The 12,818-nt window shown below is 45.9% G+C and overlaps 1 protein-coding gene across 1 annotated transcript; it reads left to right on the top strand.

Moving 5' to 3' along the window:
- Positions 1 to 7,194: 7,194 nt before the first annotated feature.
- GJD4 (gap junction protein delta 4) lies at positions 7,195 to 10,131 on the top strand. Its single transcript, XM_065919146.1, has 2 exons — positions 7,195 to 7,258; positions 9,191 to 10,131. The coding sequence occupies exons 1-2, from the start codon at positions 7,195 to 7,197 to the stop codon at positions 10,129 to 10,131; spliced, it is 1,005 nt and encodes a 334-aa protein (XP_065775218.1).
- Positions 10,132 to 12,818: the final 2,687 nt, after the last annotated feature.

Below are 12,818 nucleotides of genomic sequence, written 5' to 3' on the forward strand. Positions count from 1 at the left end.
GTACATGTAAAGAGAAAAACTCCAAACAGTCAGGAAATAAGCAACTTCAAGGCAACTTTTTAAAATAAATAATTTTTAGGCCTCACAAAGGGTATAAAGGGGCTTCCCTGGTGGCTCAGTGGTCAAGAATCTGCCTTCCACTGCCTGAGACCTGGGTTTGATCCCCGGGTCAGGAAGATACCCTGGAGAAGGAAATGGCAAGCCACTCCAGTATTCTTGCCTGGGAAATCTTATGGACAGAGGAGCCTTTTGGGCTATAGTCCATGGGGGAGCAAAAGAGTCAGACATGACTTAGCAACTGAACAACAGCAACAAAAGCATAGGAAGACATTTAAATTCTAGTCAGCCAGAATGAGGATCTCTTGTTAAACACCTGGGAAAGTCAGTAAAGACTCTAGAAATGTAATACCTTAGTAGTCAGGCCAAACTGAATCCACTCTAATGAAGCTTCTGAGACTCTAATAAGGAGTCTCAGAAGGATCAAGCTAATACTCAAACAACTCAACTGTCTGTTAAATCAAAATTCAACACTTTTTGAAGGAAGCTAAAATCCAGACATTCAACAATGTAGCATACACAATGTCTAGCATTCAATAAAAATAACCAGACATATGAAAGCAGGAAAATGTGACTCAAAGAGAAAAAAAAGAAAAAACAGTAGCAATAGGTCCAAACATAATAGATTCAGATGATGGAATTAGCAGACAAGGACTTCAAGACCAGTTGTTCTCACATACTCAAGAATTTAAGAGTAAACAAATAAAACATGGATAATGGCTATATTAGCATGAGGAAAATATGCTTCAGGACAAGGAATATTACTAGAGATGAACAGGGACATTTCATGGTGTCCCATAAAAGAGTCAATTCATCAAGAAGATATAAAAATCTTAACACGTATGCATCTGATAACAAAACTTCAAATTACATGAAAACAGTTGACAAGAAAAAAACAACATCTATAGCAACTGTTTCAAATTAAAAAGGAAAATACTACACAGCTACTTGCAAGGTCATCTTTATCACCATAGATTGATGAAAGGAACTACCCTGGGGCGTTGTTGGGGTGACAGAAAAACAGCTTAACAGATTTGGCTTTGACCTCAAAGAGCTCACAATGAGGCTGAAATACAGAACACACATACACAGATTAAAAGATTAAAAGGTATGTCTTATATATTTTCCTTAAACTTCTTTCAATTTTTGAATCAAATAAATCATTAAGCTCCTGTTGGCTATTTTCCGTCTTGAAGGATTAATATTTGGCCTCACCAACAGCCTTGTAACTGCTTAGTCATCCACACTATGCTCACATACAGTGGCTATATGACCCACCCCAATAAGTTCAGTTAGCACTCATAGAACTGGAGGACGATCATTGTTAACATCCCATGAGACCAGAGACCAACACTGGGGGTCCCAACAAGGCTTGTGATGACTTACTGTAAGTCCCTTGCTTTCAAATATTCTTGAAGCAGGCTGTGGCTAGTTATGAAAAAAGATTCATTCCAGAGTGATTCACACTCATTATGGCTAATTAAACCAGTGAAGCCCCACTTAAGATGAGGCCAGCGCCACACCTTGGGAAAAATCACTCTTAAAGATACACTTTGTACACACAACTTGATCTTTTTAAATTCAGTCTATTTCCCAAGGAAAGTGCCTGCAGGTAATTCTGGGATTAGCATGGATTACCCCTAAAAGAGCCTTTCCAGAATTCCCAATTCAGCTAACAGGAGAGGCTCTTTGTTGCCTCTTAATAAGTGATTGAATTTCTTTATGCCACTTCTTTCCAAGAAAGATGAAAGTAGCTCACCAACAAACCTGTGCACTTAACTAGTTCCAGGAAGGAAAAGCAGAGACCTAGAGAGAAGTCTTCCAGGCTCAGCTGGGAGTGAGAGCTTCTCTCTGGAGCTTCCTCAGTTTCCCCAGTTGCTCCCCAGCTCTTATGTCACATGGAAAGACCAGGGACATTGGCATCAAATAATGTGGGATGGAATCCCAGCCTTGCACCTATAGTATGTGGGCTTAGGTGATCATGAGATATCACAGATGTTCTTTATCCATAATGTGCCCCGCTCATGTGTGTGCACTCACACACACATGCATACACATGCATACACATGCATACAGATATTCGTTCTCTCCTTTCACGCCCTCTTTGTGCCTCTGTTACAGGTCCTTCACTCATTACTGTTACCTGACCCTGTCTTAGATCTCCTGGGGTCTGGAAAGTTGGTCACTGTTCTCATGGGCAGAAATGTCCCTGAAGGGAAGGGCTGTGTCTTACTCCCCTACATCCCTAGACCCGGTCCAGCATCTGCAATAGAGTTGATGTCAATATACTATTGTTGGATGAAACTCTCTCTATTTTTCAGAGGACTCAACAAGCTCTCCAGTACCTTCTTTATAAAACAAACAAAGTGATTCCTCTGAGCTCCTCCCATGGCCCCTCTCAAAATCTGTTCTCTCCTAGTCTGAGGTTGTCTTACTTTTAGGGGGTGAAGAGCAACAGGATTTGATGTCCCTCCCTGTGTTTGAGTTCCTGGTCCTTCAGCCACCAGCTGGGTGACCCTGCAACATCTCCAATAAGAAACTGTGTGTCCTGAAAGGGGCAGGCCTGGCTTCTGCCCCTGCGCTGTGCATGCTCCTACCTGGATCACACACTTAGATATAAAGCAGTCCTTTTGCACCTGATCCCCCTCTGCTGTATCACCCATCACTCTGTCTACCCTTCTGTCTCTTTCCTCCACATGACTTTCTCTGCCTGCGGTCCATCTTTGCTTTCACAGGCAAGCACAGCAGGCTCATTGTTTCCCTGGAGGTCCAAGTGGTACCAACCACACTGCAACTGATGAAATGAATGTTTCCTTTTTCCTTAGTTTATTCCTTAAGGGAAAACTTGACCTGAAAACACTGTCTGAGAAGACCGCTTCTCTCATATCGCGGGTGGGTGGGGAGGACCTTGGTTCAGAGAGGAATTCCCTGCCTGCTCCACCAGACATCACTGTCGGGGGGCTTCCGAATATATCCTTCATTCAACAGACAGGCTCATCACTTGTCCCAAATTAGAGTGCTTTGAATGCTTGGAGGGTTAGCATTTAACAGTTGTGAGTTTTAAAATAGATCGAATTCCTTCATTCCCCCTTCTAGTATTTCATGGTCAGGAAGAGGCAGAGACACACACAGCAGGAAATGGGGACTGATTTGTGCTCCTGACAAGGCTCATTCATTTAACCCTGGACTCATAGTCATAGCCACCCAGTGTCTGCCTGCTTCCTTTTCCATCCATCCCCTTTCTTTCTCCCTTCCTTCCTTCCTACCTTCTTTGCTCCCTCCCTTCTTCTTTTCCTCCCTTCCTTCTCCCCACCACTATTACTTAAAACATAAGAGGAAAATATAAGCACTAACAAACTCGAATTGCTTGGTAACATGGGAGCATGTTTACAACACTTTGTTGGCTCCTCTTCCCTAACCAAAGTCCTCACCTTCATAGGAAAGCCTGATTTTCCTGGACTCACCCTCGAGTGAAGGTGACTGGTAAGAATTCATGTGTTACCTCTTCCTGAGGAACTTTCATCATCATCGCTTTTAAAAGCCCAAAGACCTCGAGCATTTAACATGTAACAGTAGACAAGAGGTACCAGTGTTTGAGGCAGGAGGTCCTACCCAGGGCCTGAAGATGCCTCTTAGTCATCCAGAGAGAGAAACAATGACAACAAATCTCTCTCTCTCTCTCTCTCTCTCTCTCTCTCTCTCTCTTTCATCTACCTTTATTGGAGAACAACAAATATCAAAATAAAGTTTAGTCAAAAATTTATAACTCACAATGTTTTTAAAGACAAAACACACGCTGGTTCCAAATCCAGAGGATGACCTGTCATCTGTGAGACATTTGGGGCAGTGCAGTCAGACTCTGCCTTGCAAGACGGTGACCCAGAGACAGGGCCAGTCAGCACACATCCTGGAACCAGTCTGCTTCACACAGAGGGGCTTCCAGCGATGTCAAGGGAACCTTAAGGGCATAAGATTCTGTTTTCTCAGAGAAACAATGAAATCCATGGTGTCTCTGGGCAATTAAGCTTTGGACAAATTTTAGGAGCAAAAGTTGGGTCAAAATAGTGGATGCTGAATGGCCAATCCCAAGGAAAATTGAATCAGAAAGAGATCAGAGTACAAGAAGTAACCTCTGGTGTGTGGTGACTTCCCCAGTCAATGAGCAAAAAGAAAGAACCACTCCAGCTCATTGACCATCATGCCAAAAATGGGCCAGTCCTTTATGCAGAAAATAGGTGATTGAAGAGCAGAAAAGACCAGGAAAAGTGAAACTCAAGCTTCCATTATTGACTGTTTCCAGTGTCAGTTTACATGGACTAGCTCATTTAGTTTGATCAATAACACGAGAGGTTGGTGTTATCATTATCCTTGTTTTTACAGTAGAGGAAATAAGACCCAGAGTCAGGGACAGGACTAAGACTCAAATCCACATCTTTTCTCATGATCTCTCCTCTCCTGATTCTTAAGGAGGGCTGACTCCCAAGTCCAGAAGCATAGGGTAAAGGAAGATTGCTGGCCCACGAGCGGAGCTGGCATCTGACTGTGTCTGTGGGACCAGGGTGGCAGTCAGGGAGCAGGTGAGGTGGCTGGCGAAACCAACACTGATGGAGTCCAGGGTCCCAGCCACGACATGGACATGCAGGCCGTGTGAGCACTCATGAGGACACCTTCCCCAACTTCGGCAAAGGAGAAGGAAGTCTCTGGAAACCAATCAGAGAGGGTAAGTTGCCCCAAATGGAAGCAGCAGCTGTGCCAGGTTCAGGGGTTGCAGAGTCCTGGGAGCTGCCTGGGCGATTCTTCTGGGGGTGGGATGTGAGTGCTGGGCAGGCCGCTTGGGCTTGGTGGGCCCTGCTAGACCTGGTCCCAGAGGTGATGGGCCACTGAAGAGTGTGAAGTGGATAAAAAGACAAAACGAAACCTTAAGTGTTTCAAGCAAGTTGAGACCTGGACTTTGGCTGGGGCATGGCAGATCTTGGTGTCACTTACCCAGAGAGAAAACCAGGGGAAGCTTTCAGGACGTGTAGGGAAATCCAAGGTTGGGAAGCAGGAGGAGTAGACCCTCAGATGCCCAAGTCACTACCATGTGCCATTCTTTATATTTTTAAACCATTTTCATGCCTATGATCTTACTTTTCATGTCACAGCCACTCTGCATAGGTAAAAGGCATCATCTCACTGGTGAGGAAAGTGAGGCAGGAAAAGCTCTAGTGATTGACTCAAGGTCACAACATTCTGAGTCCCCATTCAGAACAGGCTTTTTAGACCCTGCAGCAAAATTCAGTCACCGCTTTCTTGAGCAATGACTTATGGGCGACTTGCGAGTGCCTTTTAAAACTCAGTCATTGTTGTCCTGGTCTTTCCGCTTTTAAGTCAACATCCCATGCGGTCTCTTAGGGAGCAAATATATCTTCCTTAATTTTATTCTTGAACCCTTGAAATGACTATTTAAATATTTTAACTACAATTTCTCTCAATTTCATTGTCCGTGTCAAAGCATTTGACTAAAATGTAGCACAACTATGGTTCCTTTCAAGGGGGTCAAAATGTTTTCTGTGGATGGAAACGTTCGCTATGAATGAAGATGAAAGAAGCTTTGTTGTACTCTTCCTTGGGGAATCTTTCTAGGGTTATTACCAAAGTTAAGAATAGATCAGAAGTGGAGAAAAGGTAGGAATATCAAGAAGAGCTTTCATGGAAAATTGAAATCATTCCTTTTAAAGTTCAAATCCCACCCTGATGATAGACTCCCCCAGCCTCGCAGGACAGCTCTTCCCAGATAGAAAAGTGGTGATCATGAGATGATGAGGCAACTGTGATTGATGTCAGCAGGTCCAGATGGTGATATTTTATGAAAAATTTAATGGACATTTGTTAAGCTGATTCAATAGCAGCAGCCCTGGGCTCAATGGGGCTGAGGGATACAAGAGAGTGCGTCATCTGTGAAGGTGTTTGGGGCCAGTTAGGGATTGAAATGCTAGTGATTTGAATTTTGCACACAAGGGTTCCCAGCCTCTGGGCCACAGACGGGTACCTCCTGTCAGATCAGCAGCGGCATTAGATTAGAAATAAAGTGCACAGTAAATGTCATTCACTTCGATCATCCAGAAACCATCCCTCCACCAGTGCCATGGAAAAATTGTCTTTCGCAAAACTGGTCTCTGGTGCCAAAAAGGTTGGGGACCACTGCTGTACATGCTCGGAGCTCATAACAAATACCACTTCCTGTCTGTCTCCCACGAGCCCTGCTGTAAATACAAGACTATTGGGAAGATGCGGTGATTCCCAGTAACCAGGTGGCTGCCCCAGTTTTGCACCTCGGTTCTTTGTCTTTGAATGAAGGGCTCTCATCACTAACCCGGGTAAGAAATAGCTCTGCAATGACCTAGGCCCACGGCAGATTCCTGCTGTCATCCAAGATATAGGAATTTATGATGGGTTAGTGGTAAAGAATCTACCTGCCAATGATGGATACTCAGTAGATGCTGGTTCGATCCCTGGGTCAGGAAGATCCCCGGAGAAGGAAATGACAACCCACTCCAGTATTCTTACCTGGGAAATCCCATGGACAGAGGAGCCTGATGGAGTTGCATAGGGTTGCAAAGAGTTGGAGACGAGTGAGCATGCAGGCACTGTTCAATGCTTCATAGAAGAGATGAAATATAGACATTTTAGTGCTCCTTTAACCAGTGAAGATGTTGTAGAAATGTTTTCAAGGAGGAAACGCCTTTTTCATAGAGACTTGGCTGGTTGACTGAACTTTTCTTTCTTGGGTTAAACATAGCCACTTCTCTTACATCCTGAGGCGTCGGCTCTCCTGGTGGAGACACGTGAGCACGGCCAGGGGCCTGGAATGTCCCAAGAGGGTAAGAATAGCCAGATGAGCGACGGCTGCGGCTGGCCTCTGGTCACTGCAGTTGTCAGGAAAGTTTTGCCTCAAACAGCTCGGGGCCGCCTCCACTGGAGACAGAAGAACAACCTCGTGTTCCTGGGCTTGAATTGTCCCTTTAGTACCTCTAGCTCTTACCTGGGAGTCTTTTGTAGTGAAGATACACATATTCTTGCAAAGATTTCCCACCTCCTTGGAGAACACAAGCTCCGGACGGCTTCAGTCACCTTGAGTCTGTGACCTCCAGGAGCATGGACCAGTCGGACCTGCTGGGGTTCCTAGTCATCACCCTAAATTGCAACGTGACCATGGTGGGTGAGTAGTACAAATCCCCGCAGAACCCGGGTTCTGCCTTGGATCGCTTTTCCTAGTCCTTCTCCAGGAGAAAGGCTTGCCTATCCCTGGAGGACAGGGAGCCATGGCTCAAGTTTTCCTCTAATTCTCCATCATTTAATGAGGCTCCCCATCATTTAAGCATGTCTTGGGGGTGAGCAATACTTCTCTCAAGTGCCCTCTTCTTGCTAACATTTGGGGGCTCAGTAAGTGGGAGGGTTATTTTTATGTAACTCTTCTCTGGCTACTAGGAAAAGAAACAGTACAAAGTTAAGAAATTCATGCCTTGAGTCAGCTTGCTTGTTCATCTTTTTTAGGGATTATCCTTGAAGCTCCATTTGTAAAGATTAGTAAATTCTCTTGTGTACTTTAAACCAAATCCCAATTTTAGTTTTAGCCTTTTCCCCCTCACAATGAAAGTAATAAAGTTTTGATTTATTTGAGTTTGATGTGGCCAAGTTAAATTTTCAGAGAGGTGTGGTTACCCTAATAAAGGGGATTGAGAAAAGGATTAAAATACATCCATGAAGTGGCTGATATTTTTCTTGTTCATTGCTTTTTAAACTAAGCCAACTTGGTTTTAAAAGTTTGAATTAATGACTTTATCACATAATTATCGTGCAGTTCTTGAGTTGAACTGACTTCACTGATAAAAGAATTTAATTCTTCTGATGTCAGGTGATGATTTCTGCATCTCATCACAAAACAAAATATTTATAAATTATTTTGATTGGTCCTTCAACATATTCCAAGATTGTTGATTCATGACATGAAAATAGGACTTAGAAGTGATTTTGATTTCTAGGTTAGCTTCACACATTCACGATAAATTGAAGAAAGACAAAACTTCAATTCATAATAGTTGGAATAGGGGGAAAGGAGTTCTGAATTAACTGAAGAGTCTAAGAAACTGAATGTTCTTCAAAAAAATCTGATTTCAAGGGCCATAAAGCAACATTAAACACAAGTCCTGCAATTACATAAAGATCATGTGGACTATTACCATACAGAAAACTCACTGAAATTAGTAGCTTTTATTTGCTGTACACAGTTACAGGAAAGCACTAACACCTTTGAAAAAGTTCACTCTTTAAGAAGAAGACTTTATTTACATCAGCCCAACTTTCTTTCTAGAATTTTCAGCCCAAAGTCTGAACTAGCTGAGCCAGATTAAACATTTTAGTTATCTATGCTTCTTTAAATCTGTCAATTTCAAAGCATTTTACAAACAAGTATAGACATACCTCATTTTATTGTGCTTCCCAATATTACTTTAAAAAAACAACAACAACAACAAAAAAAACCAATTGAAGGTGGCAACCCTGCCTTAAGAAAGTCTTTGGTGCCATTTTTCTGACGGCATTTGCTCACTTCATGTTTCTGTGCCACGTTTTGGCAATTCTCGAAATATTTCCAAGTTGTTAATTGCTACTAAATTTATTCTGATGAACTGTGTGGTCAGTGATCTTCAGTGTTACTACCATCACTGGCTGAAGGCTCAAAGGATGGTCAGCAATTTTTAACAATGGAGTATTTTTTAGTTAAGATGTGTACATTATCCTTGATAAAGCTACTGCACACTTAATAGACCAAGGTAGAGCAAAAACATAGCTTTTACATGCACTGGGAAATAAAAAAATCCTTACGACTCGCTTTATTGGGGTGGTCTGGATGGAAGGCGGCAGGTTCTTCAGGGTAGGCTTAGTTGAGCACAGAGTCCACACGTTGTAAGTGCTGGTTAGATATTCACCCAAGGAGCCAACTGGCTGATAGTCTTGCTGTGACTACAGCATACGCTTATTCACTTAGCTCTCCAGTCTCGGTTCTCCATTCCCCTCAGTAAGGACTTAGAACTTCTAGGAGGAGATGTACTTTTATGGTTGTCATGGCGCCCTTCCTGCTGCTTCTTCCCAGGGAAGATCTGGCTCATCTTCATGGTGCTGCTGAGGATGGTGGTTCTCATCCTAGCCGGGTCACCCGTCTACCAGGACGAGCAGGAGAGGTTCGTGTGCAATACCCTGCAGCCGGGATGCGCCAACGTCTGCTACGACATCTTCGCCCCGGTGTCCCACCTGCGGTTCTGGCTGATCCAGAGCGTGTCTGTTCTCCTTCCGTCCGCCGTCTTTGGCGTCTACGTGCTGCACAAAGGAGCTGAGTTGGCTGCACGCAGATCCCGTGGGCCGGAGGATGCCTCGGAGGACCACGACGCCCTGGAGCTGACCCCCGGGGCCAGGCGCTGCCTGACGGTGCCGGACTTCTCCTCGGGCTACGTGGTCCACCTCTGCCTCCGGGCCTTGACTGAGGCAGCTTTCGGTGCCCTGCATTACCTCCTCTTCGGATTCTTGGTCCCCAAGAGGTTCTCTTGCACGCACCCTCCTTGCACCAGCGTGGTGGACTGTTACGTCTCCCGACCCACGGAGAAGTCCATCCTGATGCTTTTCGTCTGGGCGATGTGCGCGCTGTCCTTCCTGCTCACTGTCGCCGACCTGGTCTGCTGCGTGTGCTGGAAGACGCGAGGGCGACCCGGTGGGGCCCAGAGGAGACCGTGTCCAGGGGCAAGGGATGCGGCGCCTGAGGGACGCGGGGCGCGGGAGGGGCTGGGGGTGCACGAGGGACGCGGGGAGCGCGCTCGCACGGGACTGGGGACCCGAGGGCCGGGCGCGCAGAGCCCCGCTGCGGAGCCCGCCGCGCCCGGGAGCCTGGAGCTGCCGGGGGAGGACGAGAGCGACGCGTTGTCCTCAGCCAGTTACCAGCCGCGCTTGGCCCGGCCCGGAGCGGCGGCCCCGGGGTGGGAAGAGCGCCCCTGCGCGCCGCGTGCCCCGCTCTCCGGCCCTGGCAAGTCCGAGTGGGTGTGAGTTCCAGCATCCCATCCCAGGAACCCGAACTAGGCGTCCATCCGCACCGCAGGAAGGCAAGCGGGCGGGACAGACGGACTTCGCAGGAGGCTCTGATGCAGCTCACCAAAGATTTAATTTAGATAAAGCCTTTCGGAGGAGGGGTGGGGGGCGGGGGGGCGCGGAAACTGTCCTGGGTGTTCAAATGCGGACGGGTTAACCCAAGAGCATCAGATCCCTGAATTTGCTGCTGTCTGATTCTATTGTCTTATCTTATCCCGTAGGTGCTTCGTGAGAAGCACATCCTCTTGCATGTACAGAGCTTTGATTAACATGTTAATGTTTTCGAAGGAGTTATTTTGTTTTGGGTTATTATGTTTTTGATTTTTTTTTTGGTTTCGGTTTGTTTTTCTGCTTAGTTAAAAACAGCATCTGTTAGGAACTTCACGCCTAGAGAGATACTCGTTTAACTTCTCCAAACTCCTTTAATAAAATTAATGCTGATTGCATTGAGATCTCGCACTTCTTACTTCACTGTGTCATAGGAGAAGCCACAAATGCAGGAGATCTAGCTAAAAAACACTGGGGTCTTTTGTGAGGGCATCTTCAGTGGTTATTGCACGTGGGTGTGAGGTGCACAAGCTGAGAAGTGGCCACTGGCTTGTTTAGTGTTGCTGGGCATGTTGGCTGGGTGCCTGTCCTCTCTGAGCAGAAGGGAGCATTTTGGCTGCTTATGGCAAACCTAGAGTTGTCACAGGGCTTCCAGTCCTGTCTCTGACTCTCCCCTGGCCCTGGGGAGAGTCCTACCTGTTAGGGCTGCCCTAAGGGTCTTCATGTCCCAAACGAGAAAGGCTAGGGGTGTTCCAGTACCTCAGGTCCACAAACACCCAACACTGAAGAAGCCAGCAAATAGTGAAACAAGTGAACCAAGGCACCCAGGGAAACAGTGGGCACTTTTTAAAACTGTTCTAAAGATAACCTTGACAGTGAAATATCTGTCGGAATGGGGCGTGACTTCCTTGATCTATCTGCAGAGTATCAAAGCCATTGATTAAAGCTTAAAAAAAAAATCATCCAAAATTGGTCTTGGCATAAAGCTCATTGAATGAATGAAACTGTTTTTAACTTTGCAGTAAATCTCTCTCCTACTCTCTGACTCTCTCTCTATTGCTCATCAACCTATTCAAAACCATGAACCATGACTCAAATCCCTTTTTTCAAAACTTAGATCAATGTCACACATAGAAAGTGCTCAATAAATGTGATTTTTGAGCCTGATATCCCTGAAGTATTCAGGGAAAGATCTGTTTCTTGTCCCTTGCAGTATGCAGTTCTGGCGTACTTTTGAGTTTGAGCACAGTCTTACAGACATAAGAATTCTCTAGGGGCTTCATTGCTATTTTAAAAATAAGTTCCTCAGGACCCCTCAAAGACCCAAGGTGAGCCTTGATAATGTTAAGTGAAGAAAGGAAATCAAATTAACAGATATCGGTGGGGTGCCGGGCTGAGTGAGTGATAGCCGCTCAGTTGCATCCGACTCTTTGTGACCCCATGGACTGTAGCCTGCCAAGCTCCTTTGTCCATGGGCTTCTCCAGGCAAGAATACTGGAGTGGGTTGCTGCCCAGGTAACTCCTGGGAACGGAAACTAGTGAGGGCGAGCAGGGGCTCCCTCTTGGCCGTGGCCCCAGAGAGAACTAGGCCCTGTTCTTCTATGAGTTCTGTAAGTCCATGCTCAGGTTTGGCTTTATAAATGGCACTGGTATTTGGGTATATTGGGAAGGGCTGCTTGGGCCTCTCAGTTTATGTCCCAAATTCCACTATCAGAAGAAGAACGTGGAGATTTGTTCTATGGAAAACTGTAAATGGCATTCAGAGTAACGGAGACCAAGAGAGGGGAAGAGATGCCATGTTGATGGTGGGACCCAGCGTCCATCATTTCTTGACCAGGTCACTTCCTTCCTCTGGGCCTCAGTTTCTTTCTCTGAGGAAAGAGGGCCTGCAGTGATGGGTGCAGCTGTCAGCCCTTTTAACATCAATAGGGGCTGGTTTAGCAGGCCTAAAATTTATCAGACCTGGTCTACCAGCCTGAGCACAGGTTTCCATAAATGAAAATGGTCAGAACAGGAGAGACTTGCCTGTCCCAGGGAAAGCTGCCATGGAAGAGCAGGGACTTCATGAATGTGGGGAGGGGGCTCTGAGGATGACTCACCGACTCCACACTCGGCTGAGTGATGGCAGAGGCTGCATGGACAGATGTGGGGTCGTCTGCTGTGACCCACACTGTGACAGCGAGATTGCAGAAGAGGCTTGGTGTGTTCTGAAGCGTGGTTGGCTGTGTCAGCTTCACGGTGACTGCCTTGTCGGAACAACACAGAGGGCGGTGAGCCTCTTCTCTTTCTTTCACACAGGCTGCTGTACATCGCCTCTGGTTTGTGACAAGTTCGGAAGCCTTCGAAGATCTTTTCTAGTTATTCCTTAGATGGGGGGCGGGGGCAGGCGGAAGGATCTCAGGTTCTATCCAAAAAAAGGTAAAAAAACAAAAAAAGTAGAAAATTGTGTGGCTATCATCCTGGCTTGCCAAGATTTCAGTTCACCTCTCTGTATCTTGGGGCTTCTTTGGTGGCTCAGTGGTAGAGAAACTGCCTGCCAATGCAGAAGATATGGTTTCGATCCCTGGGTCAGGAAGATCCCCTGGAGGAGGAAATGG

The sequence above is a fragment of the Muntiacus reevesi genome, chromosome 2 (genome assembly GCF_963930625.1).
Source record: "Muntiacus reevesi chromosome 2, mMunRee1.1, whole genome shotgun sequence".
Lineage (NCBI taxonomy): Eukaryota > Metazoa > Chordata > Mammalia > Artiodactyla > Cervidae > Muntiacus > Muntiacus reevesi.